The sequence below is a fragment of the Chiloscyllium punctatum genome, chromosome 36 (genome assembly GCF_047496795.1).
Source record: "Chiloscyllium punctatum isolate Juve2018m chromosome 36, sChiPun1.3, whole genome shotgun sequence".
NCBI lineage: Eukaryota > Metazoa > Chordata > Chondrichthyes > Orectolobiformes > Hemiscylliidae > Chiloscyllium > Chiloscyllium punctatum.
This window is the reverse complement of record NC_092774.1, coordinates 12,611,208-12,634,174: the sequence shown is the minus strand read 5'-3', so window position 1 is coordinate 12,634,174 and position 22,967 is coordinate 12,611,208. Positions and strand designations below refer to the sequence as shown.

Below are 22,967 nucleotides of genomic sequence, written 5' to 3'. Positions count from 1 at the left end.
GGTGCAGGAGGGAGGGATTTCGGTACTTGGATAACTGGGGTTCTTTCTGGGGAAGGTGGGACCTCTATAAACAGGATGGTCTGCACCTGAACCTGAGGGGCACCAGTATCCTTGGGGGGAGGTTTGCTAGTGCTCTTGGGGGGGGGGGGTTTAAACTAACTCTGCAGGGGCATGGGAACCCAGACTGTAGCTGTAGGGTGCAGGACCTGGAGTGTAGGGAGGTTAGGAATATGGCATCAATCTTAAAGGAGGGTGCCTGTAAACAGAAGAGTGGCTTGAAGTGTGTATACTTTAATGCCAGAAGTATACGAAATAAGGTAGGTGAACTCGCAGCGTGGGTTGGTACCTGGGACTTCGATGTTGTGGCTATTACGGAGACGTGGCTAGATCAGGGACAGGATTGGCTGTTGCAGGTTCCAGGGTTTAAATGTTTTAGTAGGGTCAGAGGTGGGGGCAAAAGAGGGGGGGGGTGTGGCTTTGCTTGTCAAAGATAGTATTACAGCGGTGGAAAGGAAGATGGACGAAGATTTGCCATCTGAGGTAGTTTGGGTTGAGGTTAGGAATAGGAGAGGTGAGGTCACCCAGTTAGGAGTCTTTTACAGGCCTCCTAATAGTCCTAGAATCGTTGAAGAAAGGATTGCGAAGATGATTCAGGAGAAGAGTGACAGTAATAGGGTGATTGTTATGGGAGACTTTAACTTTCCTGATATTGATTGGGAAAGCTATAGCTCAAGTTCGTTAGATGGGTCAGTGTTTGTGCAATGTGTGCAGGAGAGTTTCCTGACACAATATGTAGATAAGCCAACAAGAGGTGAGGCCATACTGGATTTGGTTCTGGGTAACGAACCAGGCCAGGTATTAGAACTAGGGGTAGGTGAGCACTTTGGGGACAGTGACCACAATTCGGTGATTTTTACTCTAGTGATGGAGAGGGATAAGTGTGTACTACAGGGCAAGAGTTATAGCTGGGGGCAGGGAAATTATGATGCGTTGAGGCATGACTTAGGATGTGTGGATTGGAAAAGTAGATTCCAAGGCAAGAGCGTAATTGATATGTGGAACTTGTTCAAGGAGCAACTATTGAGTGTCCTTGACAAGTACGTACCTATCAGGCAGGGAGGAAAGGGTCGTGTGAGGGAGCCGTGGTTTAATAAGGAGTTGGAATCCCTTGTTAAATGGAAGAGGGCGGCCTTTGTAAAGATGAGGCGTGAAGGTTCAATAGGGGCAATTGAGAGTTATAAGGTAGCCCGGAAGGACCTGAAGAGAGAGCTAAGAGCAGCAAGGAGGGGACATGAAAGGTGCTTAGTTGGTAGGATTAGGGAAAACCCTAAGGCTTTCTATAGGTATGTTAGGAATAAAAGAATGACTAGGGAAGGAATAGGTCCAATCAAGGATAGTAATGGGAAGTTGCGTGTGGAGGCTGAAGAGATTGGGGAGGCGCTGAATGAATACTTTTCGTCAGTATTCACTCAGGAACAGGACATTGTTGTCGATATGAATACTGAGGCACGAATAAGTAGAATGGATGGCTTTGAGATATGTAGAGAAGAGGTGTTTGAAATTCTGGCAAGGGTGAAAATAGATAAGTCCCCTGGGCCTGATGGCATTTATCCCAGGATTCTCTGGGAAGCAAGGGAGGAGATTGCAGAGCCATTGGCCTTGATTTTTGTGTCCTCTTTGTCGACAGGAGTAGTGCCAGAGGACTGGAGGCTAGCAAACGTGGTTCCCTTGTTCAAGAAGGGGAGTAGGGATAATCCTAGTAACTATAGGCCAGTGAGTCTCACTTCTGTTGTGGGCAAAGTCTTAGAGAGAATTGTAAGGGATAGGATTTATGCACATCTGGATAAGAATGATGTGATCAAGGATAGTCAGCATGGTTTTGTGAAGGGCAGGTCGTGCCTCACAAACCTTATTGAATTCTTTGAGAACGTGACTAAGGAGGTAGATGAGGGGAAAGCGGTAGATGTGGTATATATGGATTTTAGTAAGGCGTTTGATAAGGTCCCCCATGGTAGGCTACTGCAGAAAATACAGAGATATGGCATTGAGGGTGAGTTGGAGGTTTGGATTAGGAATTGGCTCTCTGGAAGAAGACAGAGGGTAGTAGTTGATGGCAAAGGTTCATCTTGGAGTGCCGTCACTAGCGGTGTTCCGCAAGGATCTGTTTTGGGACCATTGCTGTTTGTCATTTTTATAAATGACCTGGAGGAAGGGTTAGAAGGTTGGGTGAGCAAGTTTGCGGATGATACGAAAGTCGGAGGAGTTGTAGACAGTGAGGAAGGATATGGCAGGTTACAGCGGGATATAGAGAAGCTGCAGAGCTGGGCAGAAAGGTGGCAAATGGAGTTCAATGTAGCTAAGTGTGAAGTGATTCACTTTGGTAAGAGTAATAAAAAGATGGATTACTGTGCTAATGGTAGACTACTTGGTAGTGTGGAAGAGCAGAGGGATCTTGGTGTCCATGTACACAGATCTCTGAAAGTTGCCACCCAGGTAAATAGTGCAGTGAAGAAGGCATATGGCGTACTGGCTTTTATTGGTAGAGGAATTGAGTTCCGGAGTCCTGAGGTCATGCTGCAGTTGTATAAGACTCTGGTGCGGCCGCATCTGGAATATTGTGTGCAGTTTTGGTCGCCATACTATAGGAAGGATGTGGAGGCACTGGAACGAGTGCAGAGGAAGTTTACCAGGATGTTGCCTGGTATGGTAGGAAAATCCTATGAGGAAAGGCTGAGGCACTTGGGGTTGTTTTCATTGGAGAAAATAAGGTTTAGGGGTGATTTGATAGAGGTGTACAAGATGATTAGGGGGTTAGATAGGGTTGACAGTGAGAACCTTTTTCCACGTATGGAGTCAGCTATTACAAGGGGGCATAGCTTTAAATTAAGGGGGCGTAGATATAGGACTGATGTTAGGGGTAGGTTCTTCACTCAGCGAGTCGTAAGTTCATGGAATGCCCTGCCAGTAGCAGTAGTGGACTCTCCCTCTTTATGGGTATTTAAGCGGGCATTGGATAGGTATATGGAGGATAGTGGGTTAGTGTAGGTTAGGTGGGCTTTGATCGGCGCAACATCGAGGGCTGAAGGGCCTGTACTGCGCTGTATTCTTCTATGTTCTATGTTCTATGTACAGCACAGAAACAGTCCCTTCAGTCCATGCTGACCAGATATCCTAAATCAATCTCGTCCCATTTGCCAGCACTTGGCTCATGTCCCTCTAAATGTTTCCCAACATATACCCATCCAGATACCTTTTAAAGGTTATAATTGTAGCCACCACTTCCTCTGGCAGCTCATTCTTAACACACACCACCCTCTGTACATAGGAGTTCCTCCTTCGGTTTCTTTTAAATCTCACCCTAAACCTATGAGCAATCCCAGATCAAAGATCTTGTCTGTTTACCCTCGCCATGCCCCACATTATTTATACAAGGTTGTAGGGTCACCCCTGTGGGATATAGGTAAAGCAGTATTACTTCTGCAACCATAATTGCTTCTGCAAGGTAAATGAACTAACACCAGGGTATAATTGTTTCAGCCAACAGTGGAGTTAACAAGAATGAAAGCGATATGAATGAAAGCGGCGGGGGGGGGGGGGGGGGGGGGGGGGCAGGGGCGGGGGCGGGGGCAGGGCGGACTCGGATTGAAAATTATTGATTAAGTGGGGTTCGTTTCTCACAGCACTATGGGTAATCTAGCATAGCCAATCCACCCTAACCTATACATCTCTGGGCACTATGGGTAATTCAACATGGCCAATCCACCACAACCTGCACATCCCTGGGCTCTATGGGTAATTCACCCTCTATCAAAACATTGTCCCTCAGGTTCCTTTTAAATCTCTCTCCTCTCACTTTAAAGATATATGCCCCTGAGCCTTGACTTCCCCTACACTAAGGAAGAGCCCTTCGCTATTCACCTTACCTCCATTCCTCATGATTTTATCAACCTCAATAACGTCACTCCTCAACCTCCTGTGCTCCAATAAATAAAGTCCAAATCTCTTCTTATAACTCAAACCATCTAGTCTTGGCAACCTCCTGGTAAATCTTTACCGAACCCTCTCTCATAGGAAGACTTCTCTTACAGGGTCACCAGAATCGTACTCCGTACTCTCCAAGTGGCCTCACCAACATCCTGTACAACCTCAACATGATGTCCCAACTCCGAGACTCAGTGGGGTGAACAATGAAGGCAAGTATGCTTAATGTCTTCTTGACCACCCTGTCGAGCAGCGATGCAACTTTCAAAGAACTGTGTACCTGAACCCCACCCTGTCTCTCTTTTACAGCACGACAAAGGGTTGGACCCTTAAATTGTTCATGGGCTTCCCTTCCTTGTTTTAGCCAAACGCAAGCCCTCGCTTTTGATAGCTCACTCATACACACGCTTTCTCTCCAGACACCCACACATACACGCCCCCAACACTCTCTCAGCATATACTCCATCACGCACTCACTTTACCAAACATGCGCAGACACTTACGTGCACTCTCATGCACAAACTCATCACTTTTTGGGCAAACTTGTATTGGCAGAAATATGTTTGCAGACACATTCTACTTTGCTCAAAAAGTGCACAGTCTGCAGGCAGTCAATCCATGTAATATTTTATAAATTCCTACTTTGGAAATAGAACCAGTCTGATCCAAGATCGGAGTATGACAGACTCGAACCTCACACCTTTAATGCATTGTCTGGGCTGAGATGTCACTTTTTTAAAAAAAACCTTAAGTCATCTCGAGAATGTGAATTAATAGTAATTCTGGGATTTACAGGTTAATGAACTGAAACCTGAAACTCAGTCTAAAAGGTGAAAGACTGAACAGCAATCTTGGTGTGTTCAATATGTCATTTCAGTTACATGACACTGATCTTTTGCTATAAAATTTGGGTGTTATGATCCTGCTCCACAGTTACATGATGAAGGAGCAGCGCTCCAAAAGCTCATCCTTCCAAATAAACCTGTCGGACTATAACCTGGTGTTGTGTGATTTTTAACTTTATCCAGCGCAGTCCAACATCGGCCTCTCCACATAATTTCTCGCGAACACTGCCCACACCTCCTGATGCTTCCAGGAAACTTTACAACGCCGATGAAACGGCACACTCTGCATTCCTGAAAAATTGACAAGTTCTCACGATACTGGCTGCTCATTCACGACTCCAACTGATAGGCGACATTGGAAATTTAGTGCAGGAGGCTGAAAGAAATGACAGCTTTAAAACAAAAACTCTTGGAGCTCAAAGCTTTCAATAAGAGTCTGAGCACAGCAGCAAGTTCAGGTAACCTTTATTGCGACCCAACTTTGTTACAGCTTCAAACCCCCTCAGCAAAATGGCAGAGAAAAAGCAGTTGCTTTTTAAACAGCTCAAAGTCAAAGCGCACACACACCCCCACCCCGATTCTCCCCCACCCATCCCCCATCACTTTCTTTACTATTGGTCACCACCAAGATGTCCCTTTGTAACTGGATCCTTGGTACAGCCTTAACCTGGAGGAATTATTGCCTCACTCAGCAATTTCAACCCATACCCTGTATAGCGCCATCTGCCGCAGCGGGATTCAAACCCGGGATCCCTGGAACTGGGTTAATAGTCCAGTCGATAATGGCACTCAGCCATCATTCCTTCAATCCCCCCTGCGGTGGTACGTGAACTCGCTGGTGCCTCTGAAGGTGGGAGGAGCGCGTGAAATCCTTTCCGCACTCGGGGCATCTGAAGGGCCTCTCCCCCGTGTGGACCCGCCGATGGGTCAGCAGGTGGGAGGAATTGCTGAAGGCCTTCCCGCAGTCGGTGCAGGGGAATGGCCTCTCCCCCGTGTGGGCCCGCTGGTGTCTCAGCAGGGTGGAGGAATTGCTGAAGGCCTTCCCACACTCGGGGCAGCTGAAGGGCCTCTCCCCCGTGTGGACACGTTGGTGTCTCAGCAGGGTGGAGGAATTGCTGAAGGCCTTCCCGCACTCGGGGCAGCTGAAGGGCCTCTCCCCCGTGTGGATCCGCTGGTGGGTCAGCAGAGAAGAGGAATTGTTGAAGGCCTTCCCGCACTCGGGGCAGCTGAAGGGCCTCTCCCCCGTGTGGACCCGCTGGTGGGTCAGCAGAGAAGAGGAATTGTTGAAGGCCTTCCCGCACTCGGGGCAGCTGAAGGGCCTCTCCCCCGTGTGGACCCGCTGGTGGGTCAGCAGAGAAGAGGAATTGTTGAAGGCCTTCCCACACTCGGGGCAGCTGAAGGGCCTCTCCCCCGTGTGGACCCGCTGGTGGGTCAGCAGGTTGGAGAAATTGTTGAAGGCCTTCCCGCAGTCGGTGCAGCTGAAGGGCCTCTCCCCCGTGTGGACCCGCTGGTGTCTCAGCAGGTTGGGGGAACTGCTGAAGGCCTTCCCGCACTTGGGGCAGCTGAAGGGCCTCTCCCCCGTGTGGACCCGCTGGTGTCTCAGCAGGTTGGGGGAACTGCTGAAGGCCTTCCCACACTCGGGGCAGCTGAAGGGCCTCTCCCCCGTGTGGACCCGCTGGTGGGTCAGCAGGTTGGAGGAATTGCTGAAGGCCTTCCCACACTCGGGGCAGCTGAAGGGCCTCTCCCCCGTGTGGACCCGCTGGTGTCTCAGCAGGTTGGGGGAATCGCTGAAGGCCTTCCCACACTCGGGGCAGCTGAAGGGCCTCTCCCCGGTGTGGACCCGCTGGTGGGTCAGCAGAGAAGAGGAATTGTTGAAGGCCTTCCCGCACTCGGGGCAGCTGAAGGGCCTCTCCCCCGTGTGGACCCTCCGGTGGGTCAGCAGGTTGTTGGCCTGGGCAAATCTCTTCCCACACTCAGGGCAGGAGAACGGCCTCTCCCCCGTGTGGGCCAGCTGGTGTCTCAGCAGGTGGGAGGCCCGGGTAAATCTCTTCCCGCACTTGGGGCAGTTGAAGGGCCTCTCTCCCGTGTGGGAGCGCTGGTGCCTCAGCAGGTCGGAGCATTTGCTGAAGGCCTTCCCACACTCGGGGCAGGAGAACGGCCCCTCCCCTGTGTGGATGCGCTGATGAATCTCCAGGGCAGGCGGGAAATGGAAGCTTTTTCCGCCATCAGCACACTTCCACCGTTTCTCCACGGGGCAGGATTCCTCAGGTTTCTCCATGGCCGAAGCTTCAGCTGCGTGCACACACATGTTTCCCGCCCCTCCCTGCCGTCAATTCCTCTTTCCAGGCTGTAGATGCTTCTACACACCCCACACTCAGTGCACTGCAACAGTAGGGTCTCTCATCCAGTCCCACTGATGCTGAAAACGTACTCAAACAGGAACCAAAACGCTTTGCTGCTTCTCACAGACTCAGTTGAAAATTGTTTCCTGTCCCGATGGATTGAGCGACTGTCAGACATTGACGTCAAAGTGAGGTCTGCAGACGCTGGAGAGTCAGTGTCAAAATGTGTGGTACTGGAAAAGCGCAGGTCAGGCAGCATCCGAGGAGCAGGAGAGTCAATGTTTCGGGTGTAAGGACTTCATGCGTTGATTTTGAAGCTTCTATCTTCAAATCTTCAAGTACACTGTTTAAAAAGAGATTACAAAAGTCATCACTGCCAGGGCAGGGTAAAAATTCAGAACAAGCAATTCTACTTTCTGTGGAATATTCTGGTCTTTTGTTACTCCACAAAATTGAAAGCACCATCCCACTCTCTGTTCTCACTCCGATATAACTAATTCCCCTGAAGGTGCTGATTCAGGATCTTACAGGGGCAGAAAAAGCAAAAACATCAAGACTGACATCTCCCTGAATTTTGGATAATACCACCTGAATGTGAATATCTTTCACGACACTGGGATCCTGCTGAGAGTGAGCAGGTCTGATTTTGGGAAGCATAGAAAAAAAGTGTCAATTCAGGGTGAACCTGCAATGCAGCTTCTTGAGGAAGGACCATACACAAAATGGTTAATGACCCCGGGAAGGTGGGAGCAAAATGAGACATCAAGGCATTAACACCGACGCACTTCAGTCAAACTCTTCTGCTTCCAGTCAGGGCAAAACATGCTCTGAAAGTCCAGCCTTCACAATCACAAGATGGTCATAAATCCTATCCCTCAGAATCCTTTCCAACACCTTGCAGACGACAGATGTGTTCTTGCCTTCCCCCACAAACATCCACTTCTTTGTTGTTCAAAAATCAGATGAAACCAGCCTTGGATATATTCAATGACCTTATTCTCTGAATCCTTTCAAGTTTCACCACATCCTTCCTCTAGCAGAGATACCAGAACTGCACACAACATTCCAAAAGTGGCCTAACCAATGTCTAGTGCAGCTACAACATAACTTCACAACTTTTATAAGAAGAGCATTGGGAAAGTTTTCAAAACCCACAAAAAGAATGGAGGGATAAACCGATCTTTTGCGGGTCAGCTTGGAACATCAGGGCGGGGGGATGGGAATGAGGGAAGGAAGCTGAATGTGCTGGAGCCAGGGTGGAGGAAGAACAGAGGATGCAAAACCGGCTTGAAGCTGCAATGAGGAATATTGCATGTGCTGTACTTGTACCTGTTGCAGTTACTGGTGGGAATCGGGTGCATTTTAAACATCAAAACAGAAAAGATATCCAGCCCTCCCCCTTCCCAATCTCTATCCTTCAGTCCCTCCTCACCCGGGTAACTAAGACACATACCTGAGTTTGCGGAGTCTGCTCCCTCCCTGGATTCACTCCAGTTGCTACAAGTGACCAATTTCCCCATCTCCCATCTCTGTCTCCCTCCCAGGATGAAGAGTTGCCCAGAGGGAGGGAGATTCACATTGAAACGGACAGGGCCACTTCCGCGTTGTGACGTCACAAAGGAACTAGGGGCGGGGCGAGGAAACGTTACGGTACAGGAGGCGGGGCGAGGAAAAGTGGAGGTTGAGGGGGCGGGGCAAGACCGACTGCGGGACGCTGCACTGCGCATGCGCTGCTCCTTGGGGCGTAGGGCAGGAGAACACACTTTCCAAAACCCCCCTCCCTTCAGAGAATCCCCACAGTGTGGAAGCAGGTCACTCGGCCTCACCGACCCTCCCACACCCACATCCCTATCCCCATTGCTCTACATTTAACCCTGAGTAATGCATCTTACTTGTTCATTATGCCTAATTTAGCACGGCCAATCCACCCTAACCTGCACATCCCTGGGCACGATGGGGAATTTAGCACGGCCATTCCACCCTAACCTGCATATCCCTGGGCACTATGGGGAATTTAGCATGGCCAATCCACCCCAACCTGCACATCCCTGGGCACTATGGGTTATTTAGCATGGCCAATTCACCCCAACCTGCACATCCCTGGGCACTATGGGTAATTTAGCACAGCCAATCCACCCTAACCTGCACATCCCTGGGCACTATGGGTAATTTAGCACGGCCAATCCACCCTAACCTGCACATCCCTGGGCACTATGGGTAATTTAGCATAGCCAATCCACCTTAACTTGGATAAAGGTTAAAATTACAACTCCAGGTTGTAGTCCAACAGGCTCCTCTGGAAGCAGTAACCTTTGGAGTGTCATGAGACATAAGCATGGAAACAGACCCTTCGGTCCAACCTTTCCATGCTGACCAGATATCCCAGCACAATCTCATCTGCCAGCACCTGGCCCATATCCCTCCAAACCCTTCCTATTCATGTACTCATCCAAATGCCTTTTAAATGTTGCAATTGTACCAGCCTCCACCACTTCCTCTGGTAGCTCATTCCATGCACGTACCACCCTCTGCATGAAAAAGTTTCCCCTTAGGTCTCTTTTATATCTTTCCCCTCTCACCCTAAACCTACGCCCTCTAGTTCTGGACTCCCCGACCCCAGGGAAAAGACTTAATCTATTATTGGAAGCAGTAACTTTTGGAGTGATTTGGGTTCAATTCCCGCTTCGGGCAACTGTGTGGCATTTGCACGTTCTCCCAGTGTCTGAGCGGGTTTCCTCCCACAGTCCAAAGAATTGCAGGTTAGGTGAATTTGCCATGCTGAATTGCCCTGTAGTGTAGGTGCATTCGTCAGGGGTGAATGTAGGGGAATGGGTCTGGGTGGGTTGCTCTTCGGAGCGTCAGTGTGGACTTATTGGGCTGAAGGGCCCGTTTCCACACCGGAGGGAATAATTATTTATATAAAATGCCCCCGATCCATTAGAGGGCCCAATATTAGTTTTAATTGGGTAGTAGAAATCTGAAGTATAATTGCTCGCTTCAGGACATCCAGACGTGAATGAATTTGGCACAGGACACATTGGGCAACTATTAAAGACTCCGTTGTATTTCACTGGGTTGTGGACTCATGCAGAGACAAGAACAACTTACTTTGATAACAGTGTTCGATTTGCAAATGGAACGGCTGACCGATATTGAGAGTTTGCACACATGGTTAAGCAGCTATGGGTCATAGCCAGGATTTAGGAGGCTCAACTCCCTAATTTGCACTGTTCTGGAAAGTGTGTGCTTCATTTGCCTTGGAAGGAAGAAATAAACAAGAGCTGACAAACAGGTATGAGGAAAGTTGGAAAATGTTACAGAGAGAGACACACACACAGGCAGAAGTTTGCAGGAAAGTTAACACTTCATAATCTGGTTTCAATGCACATTAGCCTGGGTATGGTACTGATATCACAGGGGCCTCAAAAAGGGCACTCCCTCAATACTCAAACCAAAACATGGGTGCCCCCTGCTGGACTGGTTTGTGTTCACTCTTTGCTGCTGCCTATTTCAGTTGATGATGTACATTATTGTACACGCTCACAAACCTGGTGGCACCCAGAGTTTGGGAAAGCAGCTAGGAAAAGATCTGAAGTGTGTTTAATTTGTGAACAAACAAGGTGCAGACTCTAAGAGGGATGTCCTGTGTTTGTTAACCACTTCCTTGCCTGGTCAGTCTTTTTTACTTGTCTACAACTTGCATATATAGTATCACCTCCCATACATTGTCATGAATATTGTCTAATAATAGTAGATGTATTTAGCAGATGAATCAAAACCATCTCAAATGACTGAAACAGCTGACACTGTATTGTTGGACAAGTGAGAAATATTTGCATCAGTTAACCAAAACACTTCAAAGTTTACAGTCACGGGTATGTCAAGCTGAAGAATTAGGACCGGGGCATTTTGGAGCCTGCTTCCTCGGGCAGAGAATTCTGCAGATACACTACTCTCTGGGAAAACCAGCAGCCCTCACTTCCTCCTCCTCATCTCGGTCCTAAACCTACTCCCCCAAAGCTTGAGGCCTAGTCTCAGCCACCAGCAGAAATGACTGGATAGCTTTTGCATTTTGTCGGGCTGCTCACTTTTTTAAAAAAAATGTATTTTCGTCAGTGTAGGGGTGAGGTTCACAACTAGAGGGCATAGGTTTAGGGTGAGAGCAGAAAGATATTAAAGGTACCTAAGGGGCAACTTTTCCATACAGAGGGTGGTGCATGTATGGAATGAACTGCCAGAGGAAGTAGTGGAAGCCGGTATAATTACAGCATTTAAAACACATCTGAATGGATATTTGAACAGGAAGGGATTAGAGGGATAGGAGCCAAGTGCTGGCAAATGGGACTAGATTAATTTAGGATATCTGGTTGGCATGGACAGGTTGGACCGAATGGGTCTGGCTCCGTGCTGTACATCGGTGACTAAATAATAAAGTCTACTTTTCCAAATAATAAACTATATCCATGTTAACAAGGCTTAGTGCACCACATTTACTAACCATTCTCAACAGGTCCTGCCCCTTCAATAACTGAGGAACATATACATGCTGGTGTATAATCTCCTTCACTAGGATTTACACACTACCCTCAGCAATTGCACAAGTAACAGCAAAGGATAAACAGCACAAGGATTAAACAAACAGTGAGGGGGGTAAACAGCCCGAGGATTAAACAGACAATGAGGGGGGTAAACAGCCCGAGGATTAAACAGACAGTGAGGGGGGTAAACAGCCCAAGGATTAAACAGACAGTGAGGGGGGGTAAACAGCCCAAGGATTAAACAGACAGTGAGGGGGGTAAACAGCCCAAGGATTAAACAGACAGTGAGGGGGGTAAACAGCCCAAGGGCCAGTAAAAGCAGATGGAAAGTGAGTGTAAAATGTCACTATGACAGGACAGGCCCCACATTCCCCACTGGTTGGGCTGAAGGGCCTGTTTCCACACTGTTGGGAATCCTTATGGGCAGATCAGAGTCTAGCGACCCGGCTGTATCAAAGAATAAACTATTGCTTGTATGATTGACAGAGTCATTTCCAGGTCTGTTTATTGACCAATCCCAGAAATCCGAAGATCCGGACTAGCAGTCCGAACAGGCAGACAGGAAATGGTCAATGTCCCCAGGATGTGGGGAGCAAAATAAGACACCAAGGCGTTAACACCAACACCAGGGAGAACCTGAACATACAGACGTGACAAACATTAGTGGCAAGCCAGAATCACAGATGTACAGCACAGAAACAGTCCCTTCAGTCCTTGCTGACCAGATATCCTAAATCAATCTAGTCCCATTTGCCAGCACTTGGCCCATGTCCCTCTAAATGTTTCCCAACATATACCCATCCAGATACCTTTTAAAGGTTATAATTGTAGCCACCACTTCCTCTGGCAGCTCATTCTTAACACACACCACCCTCTGTATATAGGAGTTGCTCCTTAGGTTTCTTTTAAATCTCACCCGAAACCTATGAGCAACCCCAGATCAAAGATCTTGTCTATTTACCCTCGCCATGTCCCACATTATTTATACAAGGTTGTAGGGTCACCCCTGTGGGATATAGGTAAAGCACTGTTACTTCTGCAACCATAATTGCTTCTGCATGGTAAATGAACTAACACCAGGGTATAATTGTTTCAGCCAACAGTGGAGTTAACAAGAATGAAAGCTATGTGAAGGAAATATATAATTGCTTTTGTATTAGCTAAAATGTGCATACATGAAATGTGCCTGCAAACAATGTTACAGACAAACAGATAAAGGTGCTGTGAGGGGAGGGGGTGTAGATTAAACTAGATGTGCTCGTACAAACAGTTATAACCATCTATTTCCTGCTTCTGCAAAAACAAAAAACACACAATCAAGGAGGTCAGAGAGCTCAGTGTCGGCGAAAAATGGGAGGAAATGTTGCTTTCGCAAACAAGGAAGCAGCTGGCAGTGAAAGAGGATATACGTGAACACTTTGTTCACACACAAGGCCGGATAAGACAAGAAATAGACAAGAGTAATGGGCGCCACCGGGAAAGAATGGAGGGACAAACCGATCTTTCACGGGTCAGCTTGGAACATCAGGGCGAGGGGGGAGTGGGGGAGGTGGGGAATGTGAATGAGGGAAAGAAGCTGAATGTGCTGGAGCCAAAGTGGAGCAAGAACAGAGGATGCAAAACCGGCTTGAAGCTGCAATGAGGAATATTGCATGTGCTGTACTTGTACCTGTTGCAGTTACTGGTGGGAATCGGGTGCATTTTAAACATCAAAACAGAAAAGATATCCAGCCCTCCCCCCTTCCCAATCTCTATCCTTCAGTCCCTCCTCACCCGGGTAACTAAGACACATACCTGAGTTTGTGGAGTCTGCTCCCTCCCTGGATTCACTCCAGTTGCTCCAAGTGACCAATTTCCCCTCCTCCCATCTCTGTCTCCCTCCCAGGATGAAGAGTCGCCCAGAGGGAGGGAGATTCACTTTGAAACGGACAGGGCCACTTCCGCGTTGTGACGTCACAAAGGAACTAGGGGCGGGGCGAGGAAACGTGACGGTTCAGGAGGCGGGGCGAGGCCTTCAGCGGGCCGCCGCACCGCGCATGCGCGGCCCCAGCAGCAGACGGGGAGGACAACTCACTTTCCAAACCCCCTCCCTTCAGAGAATCCCCACAGTGTGGAAGCAGGTCACTCGGCCTCACCGACCCTCCCAAGGGTCACCCACCCACACCCATACCCATTCCCCCTGTCCCCATTGCTCTACATTTAACCCTGAGTCATGCACCTTCCCTGCACATTATGCCTAATTTAGCATGGCCCATTCAAACTAACCTGCATATCCCTGGGCACTATGGGTAATTTAGCACAGCCAATCCACCCTAACCTGCACATCCTTAGACACTATGGGTAATTTAGCATGGCCAATCGACCCCAACCTGCACATCCCTGGGCACGATGGGTAATTTAGCATGGCCAATCCACCCTAACCTGCACATCCCTGGGCACTATGGAGAATTTAGCACAGCCAATCCACCCTAACCTGCACATCCCTGGGCACGATGGGTAATTTAGCATGGCCAATCCACCCTAACCTGCACATCCCTGGGCACGATGGGGAATTTAGCATGGTCAATCCACCCTAACCTGCACATCCCTGGGCACGATGGGTAATTTAGCACAGCCAATCCACCCTAACCTGCACATCCTTGGGCACTATGGGGAATTTAGCATGGCCAATCCACCCTAACCTGCACATCCCTGGGCACTATGGGTAGTTTAGCACGGCCAATCCACCCTAACCTGCACATCCTTAGACACTATGGGTAATTCAGCATGGCCAATCCACTTTAGATTAGGTACTGGAAAAGTACAGCAGTTCAGGCAGCATCCGAGGAGCAGGAAAATCGACATTTTGGGCAAAAGCCCTTCATCAGCAATAGAGGCAGTGCGCCTGCAAGGTGGTGAGATAAATGAGAGGGGGGTGGGGAGAAAGTAATATAGAGTACAATAGGTGAATAGGGGTGGGGATGAAGGTGATAGGTCAGACAGGAGGGTGGAGTGGCCTGTTTGGATCAAGGTGTTCCAGAGTCTGTGCAGGATGAGCTGGTTACGGGGGCTGGCACTGAGGAAGCAAATGTGGCTGTGGTAGCGAGTCTGTTTCAGGACATGGTTGAAGAGCTTCAGGGCAGCGGAAATGACCTGGGAGTTGCAGTGGGAGAGGGACTCCCTGAGATTCTTGTAGAGAGAGGAGGAAAACTTGGAGAGAGAGGAGGAAAGGCAGGCATCCTTGGAAGAGGATTCGCTTTAGGGTTAAAATCAACGAGGTAAAAACAAGGACTGCAGATGCTGGAGACCAGATTCTAGAATCATACAACTCCAGGTTGGAGTCCAACAGGCTTCTTTGGAAGCAGTAACTTTTGGAGTGCTGCCTCATCATCAGGTGGTTGTGGGGGATAAGATCCTGAGACACAATTTAGAGCAAAACATTCCAGCGTCCTGCCACTGAAATGGGATATTCAACAAACCTGGATTGTTAAGTCTTCCACCTTTTCAAATAGGTTGCAGGTCTCATTGCAATGTGAATCCCTGAACTTCTTGTTGTCACCTTCTCGAGATAACAAGGTTTTATAGCAAAAGCTCACATCTCAAACTAGACAATGCATTAAAGGTGTGAGGTCAGAGTCTGCCTGTATCCCAAACTTGAGTTAGACTGGTTCTATTTCCAAAGTCAAATTTACACACTATTACATGTATTGACTGCCTACAGAGTTTTGCTTTAAAAATTGCACATAAACAGGATGGTCTGCACCTGAACCTGAGGGGCACCAGTATCCTTGGGGGGAGGTTTGCTAGTGCTCTTGGGGGGGGGGGGGTTTAAACTAACTCTGCAGGGGCATGGGAACCCAGACTGTAGCTTTAGGGTGCAGGACCTGGAGTGTAGGGCAGTTAGGAATATGGCATCAATCTTAAAGGAGGTTGCCTGTAAACAGAAGAGTGGTTTGAAGTGTGTATACTTTAATGCCAGAAGTATACGAAATAAGGTAGGTGAACTCGCAGCGTGGGTTGGTACCTGGGACTTCGATGTTGTGGCTATTACGGAGACATGGCTAGATCAGGGACAGGATTGGCTGTTGCAGGTTCCAGGGTTTAAATGTTTTATTAGGGTCAGAGATGGGGGTAAAAAAGGGGGGGTGGCTTTGCTTGTCAAAGATGGTATTACAGCGGTGGAAAGGAAGATGGACGAAGATTTGCCATCTGAGGTAGTTTGGGTTGAGGTAAGGAATAGGAGAGGTGAGGTCACCCTGTTAGGAGTCTTTTACAGGCCTCCTAATAGTCCTAGAATCGTTGAAGAAAGGATTGCGAAGATGATTCAGGAGAAGAGTGACAGTAATAAGGTGATTGTTATGGGAGACTTTAACTTTCCTGATATTGATTGGGAAAGCTATAGCTCAAGTACGTTAGATGGGTCAGTGTTTGTGCAATGTGTGCAGGAGAGTTTCCTGACACAATATGTAGATAAGCCAACAAGAGGTGAGGCCATACTGGATTTGGTTCTGGGTAACGAACCAGGCCAGGTATTAGAACTAGAGGTAGGTGAGCACTTTGGGGACAGTGACCACAATTCGGTGATTTTTACTCTGGTGATGGAGAGGGATAAGTGTGTACTACAGGGCAAGAGTTATAGCTGGGGGCAGGGAAATTATGATGCGTTGAGGCATGACTTAGGATGTGTGGATTGGAAAAGTAGATTCCAAGGCAAGAGTGTAATTGATATGTGGAACTTGTTCAAGAAGCAACTATTGAGTGTCCTTGATAAGTACGTACCTATCAGGCAGGGAGGAAAGGGTCGTGTGAGGGAGCCGTGGTTTAATAAGGAGTTGGAATCCCTTGTTAAATGGAAGAGGGCGGCCTTTGTAAAGATGAGGCGTGAAGGTTCAATAGGGGCGATTGAGAGTTATAAGGTAGCCCGGAAGGACCTGAAGAGAGAGCTAAGAGCAGCAAGGAGGAGACATGAAAGGTCCTTAGTTGGTAGGATTAGGGAAAACCCTAAGGCTTTCTATAGGTATGTTAGGAATAAAAGAATGACTAGGGAAGGAATAGGTCCAATCAAGGATAGTAATGGGAAGTTGCGTGTGGAGGCTGAAGAGATTGGGGAGGCACTGAATGAATACTTTTCGTCAGTATTCACTCAGGAACAGGACATTGTTGTCGATATGAATACTGAGGCACGAATAAGTAGAATGGATGGCTTTGAGATATGTAGAGAAGAGGTGTTGAAAATTCTGGCAAGGGTGAAAATAGATAAGTCCCCTGGGCCTGATGGCATTTATCCTAGGATTCTCTGGGAAGCAAGGGAGGAGATTGCAGAGCCATTGGCCTTGATTTTTGTGTCCTCTTTGTCTACAAGAGTAGTGCCGGAGGACTGGAGGCTAGCAAACGTGGTTCCCTTGTTCAAGAAGGGGAGTAGGGATAATCCTAGTAACTATAGGCCAGTGAGTCTCACTTCTGTTGTGGGCAAAGTCTTAGAGAGAATTGTAAGGGATAGGATTTATGCACATCTGGATAAGAATGATGTGATCAAGGATAGTCAGCATGGTTTTGTTAAGGGCAGGTCGTGCCTCACAAACCTTATTGAATTCTTTGAGAAGGTGACTAAGGAGGTAGATGAGGGGAAAGCGGTAGATGTGGTATATCTGGATTTTAGTAAGGCGTTTGATAAGGTCCCCCATGGTAGGCTACTGCAGAAAATACAGAGATATGGCATTGAGGGTGAGTTGGAGGTTTGGATTAGGAATTGGCTGGCTGGAAGAAGACAGAGGGTAGTAGTTGATGGCAAAGGTTCATCTTGGAGTGCTGTCACTAGCGGTGTTCCGCAAGGATCTGTTTTGGGACCATTGCTGTTTGTCATTTTTATAAATGACCTGGAGGAAGGGTTAGAAGGTTGGGTGAGCAAGTTTGCGGATGATACGAAAGTCGGAGGAGTTGTAGACAGTGAGGAAGGATGTGGCAGGTTACAGCAGGATATAGAGAAGCTGCAGAGCTGGGCAGAAAGGTGGCAAATGGAGTTCAATGTAGCTAAGTGTGAGGTGATTCACTTTGGTAAGAGTAATAAAAAGATGGATTACTGGGCTAATGGTAGACTACTTGGTAGTGTGGAAGAGCAGAGGGATCTTGGTGTCCATGTACACAGATCTCTGAAAGTTGCCACCCAGGTAAATAGTGCAGTGAAGAAGGCATATGGCGTACTGGCTTTTATTGGTAGAGGAATTGAGTTCCGGAGTCCTGAGGTCATGCTGCAGTTGTATAAGACTCTGGTGCGGCCGCATCTGGAATATTGTGTGCAGTTTTGGTCGCCATACTATAGGAAGGATGTGGAGGCACTGGAACGGGTGCAGAGGAAGTTTACCAGGATGTTGCCTGGTATGGTAGGAAGATCCTATGAGGAAAGGCTGAGGCACTTGGGATTGTTTTCATTGGAGAAAAGAAGGTTTAGGGGTGACTTGATAGAGGTGTACAAGATGATTAGGGGGTTAGATAGGGTTGACAGTGAGAACCTTTTTCCACATATGGAGTCAGCTATTACAAGGGGGAATAGTTTTAAATTAAGGGGGGGTAGATATAGGACTGATGTTAGGGGTAGGTTCTTCACTCAGCGAGTCGTAAGTTCATGGAATGCCCTGCCAGTAGCAGTGGTGGACTCTCCCTCTTTATGGGTATTTAAGTGGGCATTGGATAGGTATATGGAGGATAGTGGGTTAGTGTAGGTTAGGTGGGCTTTGATCGGCGCAACATCGAGGGCCGAAGGGCCTGTACTGCGCTGTATTCTTCTATGTTCTATGTTCTATAACCAATCATTGCTTCGGTCATGTGGTGGACGTGGACTGAGAAGGGAGCCAAATCGTTCCAAGGGGTATGGAGGGGGTGACCAGAGAGACTCTCAGCTGGAGACAGTCGTGTCTTGCCCGCAGACATGGATCACATCTGGAATAAGGCCACAGGGATTAGCATAACCAGGAGAGGCCAGACTCGGCCATTAATTTGGCAAGTTTAGTCTTGCGTCTGGTTAAAAAATTCAACAAGGCCGGTCACCTGAGGATGATAAGCACCGTGCAGTTGCCAACAAATACAAAGCTGGGAACAGAGTTCTCCATTAATATTACATGCAAAGTGTGGTCCATTGTCTGAGCTAATGCACGCAGGTATACTGAAGGGGGGAATTATTTCCTTAAACAAAACCTTCACCACACTCTCAGCAGTAGTGTTAGGAGGAGGGTAGACTTCAATCCACTTCGAAAAGACATCAGCAATAAGCAAAACATATTTATAGCAACTCAACTCATTTCTCCAACTCAATGAAGTCCAGTTGAAGTGTCTCCAAGGGACCCTCCAGCAAGGGAGTTCTCGTAGAGATACTTGAACTAAGAGGTGGTGGATCGCCTACCCACTGACCTGTTTGATCACGTACAACATCCTGATCGGGAAAGTCACTGACTGAATATCAATGCAATTTGAAAATGATCTGAGATTATCCTGGTGTCATCTGGTGCACCAGACCAGACGCTTTCAACGTGGAGTCGCTTGAGCGATGGAGTGAGCTGACAGAGGAAGTGGTGGGGGTGCTGGTACGATGACAAGTTAAAAGGCTCCTGGATGGACATATGAATATGATGGGTCAGGGCCAAGTGATGGCAAATGTGACTGGAGTCATAGAGATGTACAGCACAGAAACAGACCCTTCGGTCCAACTCCGTCCTTGCTGACAAGAGAGCCAACCCAATTTAGTCCCATCTGCCAGCTCCCGGCTCATATAGGGGCCAAGTGATGGCAAACGTGACTAGATTAATTTAGGATATCTGGGCAGGTTGGACCAAAGGGTCTGTTTCCGTGCTGTGTGACTCTAATTGTCTTCAGTGAAAGCAGAAGTATGGTTGTGAAGGCTGGACTTTCAGAGCATGTTTTGCCCTGACTGGGAGCAGAAGGGTTTGACTGAAGTGTGTCGGTGTTAATGGCTTGATGTCTCATTTTGCTCCCACCTTCCCGGGGTCATTAAGCATTTTATGTCTGGTCCTTCCTCAAGAAGCTGCATTGCAGGTTCACCCTGAATTGACACTTTTTTTATTGCTTCCCAAAATCAGACCTGCTCACTCTCAGCAGGATCCCAGTGTTGTGAAAGATATTAACTTTCAGGTGGAGGTATCCAAAATTCAGAGAGATGTCAGTCTTGATGTTTTTGCTTTTTCTGCCCCTGTAAGATCCTGAATCAGCACCTTCAGGGGAATTAGTTAGAGTGGAGTGAGAACAGAGGGGAAGGGAGAGTGGGATGGTGCTTTCAATTTCGTGGAACAACAAAAGAATATTCCACAGGAAGTAGAATTGCTTGTTCTGAATTTCTACCCTACACTGATAGTGATGACTTTTGTAATCTCTTTTTGCAGAGTATATGAAAATCTGACGACTTGAAGTTTCAAAATCAACGGATGAAGGGCTTATTCCCGAAACATTGACTCTCCTGTTCCTCGGATGCTGCCTGACCTGCTGTGCTTTTCCAGCGCCACATTTTTTGACTGACTCTCCAGTGTCTGCAGTCATCACTTTGATGTCAATGTCTGACAGTCTCTGAATCCATCGGGACTGCAACGATTTTTGACTGTAATTTCTGTGAGAGGGATCCACACTTTTTGGTTCCTGTTTGAGGACGTTTTCAGCATCAGTGGGACTGGACGAGAGATCCCACTGTTGCAGCGAACTGTGTGTGGAGCCTGAAACAGTTATACGGCCTGGGAAGGGGACTTCACGGCAGGGAGGGGCTCTACACGTGTTTGTGTGCAGCTGAAGCTGTGGCCATGGAGAAACCAGAGGAATCCCGCCCTGTGGAGGAACCGTGGAAGTGTGGTGACTGTGGGAAAGGCTACCATTTCCCGTCTGCCCTGGAGACTCATCGGCGCAGTCACAGCGGGGAGAGGCCATTCCTCTGCACCGACTGCGGGAAGGCCTTCAGACATTCCTCCCACCTGTTGACCCTCCAGCAGGACCAAACGGGGGAAAGGCCCTTCAGCTGCCCAGAGTGCGGGAAGGCCTTTACCCAGGCCTCCACACTGCAGAGTCACCGGCGTATCCACACGGGGGAGAGGCCGTTCAGATGCCCAGAGTGTGGGAAGGCCTTCTGTAATTCCTCCACCCTGCTGACCCACCAGCGGGTCCACACGGGGGAGAGGCCATTCAGCTGCCCAGAGTGTGGGAAGGCCTTTACCCAGGTCTCCACCCTACTAAGGCACCAGCGTGTCCACACGGGGGAGAGGCCCTTCAGCTGTCCTGAGTGCGGGAAGGCCTTCAGCGATTCCTCCACCCTGCGGAGTCACCAGCGTGTCCACACGGGGGAGAGGCCCTTCAGCTGTCCTGAATGCAGGAAGGCCTTCAGTAATTCCTCCGCCCTGTTGAGGCACCAACATGTCCACACGGGGGAGAGGCCATTCACCTGCTCTCTGTGCGGGAAGGGCTTCACCTGCTCCTCCACCCTGCAGAGTCACCAGCGTATCCACACGGGGGAGAGACCCTTCAGCTGCCCCGAGTGCGGGAAGGCCTTCAGCAATTCCTCCACCCTGCTGAGACACCAGCGGATCCACACGGGGGAGAGGCCGTTCACCTGCTCTCGGTGCGGGAAGGGCTTCACCTACTCCTGCAACCTGTGGAAGCACCAGCGAGTTCACGTGCCATCGCAGGGGGATTGAAGGAGTGACGGCCGAGTGCCATTATTGATTGGACTATCAACCAGGTTCCGGGGTCCGCCGGGTTCAAATCCTGCCACGACAGATGACAGAATCGGTATTCGGTCAGAAATGTGGAGTTCGGAATCTAACAATGAGACCGTTTCAGGGAGGGGGTGGTGCGGGGGAGAAAGCCCCCATCTGATTCACTCTCTCCCTTGTTAGGGAAGGGAACCGCCATTGGGGGAAAGGATTCACTCAGTCGTTCCAGCTGCATCCTTTACCCGGTCTGGTCTACACCTGACTCCAGACCCACAGCAGTCTGGTTGACTCTACACTGCCCCTTCCTGGCAAATGAGCGGGGAGACACTTACTTGGAGACAGGGTATGGGTTAAAATTGCTGAGAGAGGCAATACTTCCTCCGGGTTACGGCTGTACCAAGGATCCAATTACAAAGGGACAACTTGGTGCTGACCAATAGTAAAGACAGTGAGGGGAGGGGGGTGCACTTTGACTTTGAGCTGTTCAAAAAGCAACTTCTTTTTCTCTGCCTTTTTGCTGGGGGGATCTGATGCTGTAACAAAGTTGGGTTGCAATAAAGGTTACCTGAACTTAACACCGGCCTCAGACTCTCATTGAAAGCTTTGAGCTCCAAGAGGTTTTTGTTTTAAAGCTGCTCATTTCTTTCAGCCTCCTGCACTAAGTTTAGAACATGGAACATAGAACAGTACAGTGCAGGACAGGCCCTTCAGCCCTCGATGTTGCGCTGACCTGTGAACTATTCTCAGCTTGTCCCCCTACACTATCCCAAAATCAACCATGTGCTTATCTAAGGATTGTTTAAATCTCCCGAATGTGGCTGAGTTGACTACCTTAGCAGGTAGGGCATTCCACCCCCTTACCACTCTCTGCATAAAGAACTTGCCTCTGACATCTGTCTTAAATCTATCACCCCTCAATTTGTAGTTATGCCCCCTCGTACAAGTTGACATCACCATCCTAGGAAAGAGTCTTTCACGGTCTACCCTATCTATATCTTATATGTCTCTATCAAATCCCCCCTTATCCGCCTTCTTTCCAATGAGAACAGACCCTCTCTCAGCCTTTCCTCATAAGACCCTCCCTCCAGACCAGGCAACAACCTGGTAAATCTCCTCTGCACCGTTTCCAATGCTTCCCACATCCTTCCTGAAATATGGGGGCCAGAACTATACACGATATTCCAAATGTGGCCGCACCCGTGTTTGGTTTTGTTGCAGTGTGATATTGCGGTTCCAGAACTCAATCCCTCTACGAATGAAACCGAACACACCGTATGCCTTCTTCACAGCACTATTTACCTGAGCGGCAACTTTCAGGGATTTGTGCACATGGACTCCAAGATCACTGCCTTCCTGTTTTTCTTCCCAAAGTGAATCACCTCACATTTAGCTGCATTGAACTCCATTTGCCACCTCTGTCCAATTCTGCTAATCCATCCACCTATGCCTGTATCTAAGTCATTTATAAAAATGACAAACTGCAGTAGTCCCAAAACAGATCCTTGTGGCACACCACTAGTAACCAGACACCAGCCTGAATATTTTCCATAAGCCACCACTCGCTCCTCTTAGTTCAAGTAT

The 22,967-nt window shown here is 48.5% G+C and overlaps 2 protein-coding genes across 2 annotated transcripts in view; one reads left to right on the top strand and one right to left on the bottom strand.

The window, feature by feature from the left end:
• LOC140460785 (uncharacterized) overlaps window positions 1-8,706 on the bottom strand; it is a 33,783-nt gene extending 25,077 nt beyond the window's left edge. The window contains exons 1-2 of the mRNA XM_072555469.1: window positions 8,622-8,706; window positions 5,726-7,511 (exon numbers count right to left, since the gene is read on the bottom strand). Coding sequence (XP_072411570.1) covers window positions 5,726-7,134 — 1,409 coding nt within the window. The 5' untranslated portion in view covers window positions 7,135-7,511; window positions 8,622-8,706. The remainder of the gene's footprint in view (window positions 1-5,725; window positions 7,512-8,621) is intronic.
• Window positions 8,707-20,078: 11,372 nt separating this feature from the next.
• On the top strand, window positions 20,079-22,037 carry LOC140460764 (uncharacterized). The gene has a single exon (XM_072555439.1). The coding sequence runs from the start codon at window positions 20,484-20,486 to the stop codon at window positions 21,366-21,368; it is 885 nt and encodes a 294-aa protein (XP_072411540.1). The 5' UTR covers window positions 20,079-20,483; the 3' UTR covers window positions 21,369-22,037.
• Window positions 22,038-22,967: the final 930 nt, after the last annotated feature.

Coding starts and splice junctions, on each gene's coding strand:
- LOC140460764 (XM_072555439.1), top strand. CDS start 20,484: ATGGAGAAACCAGAGGAATCCCGCCCTGTGGAGGAACCGTGGAAGTGT.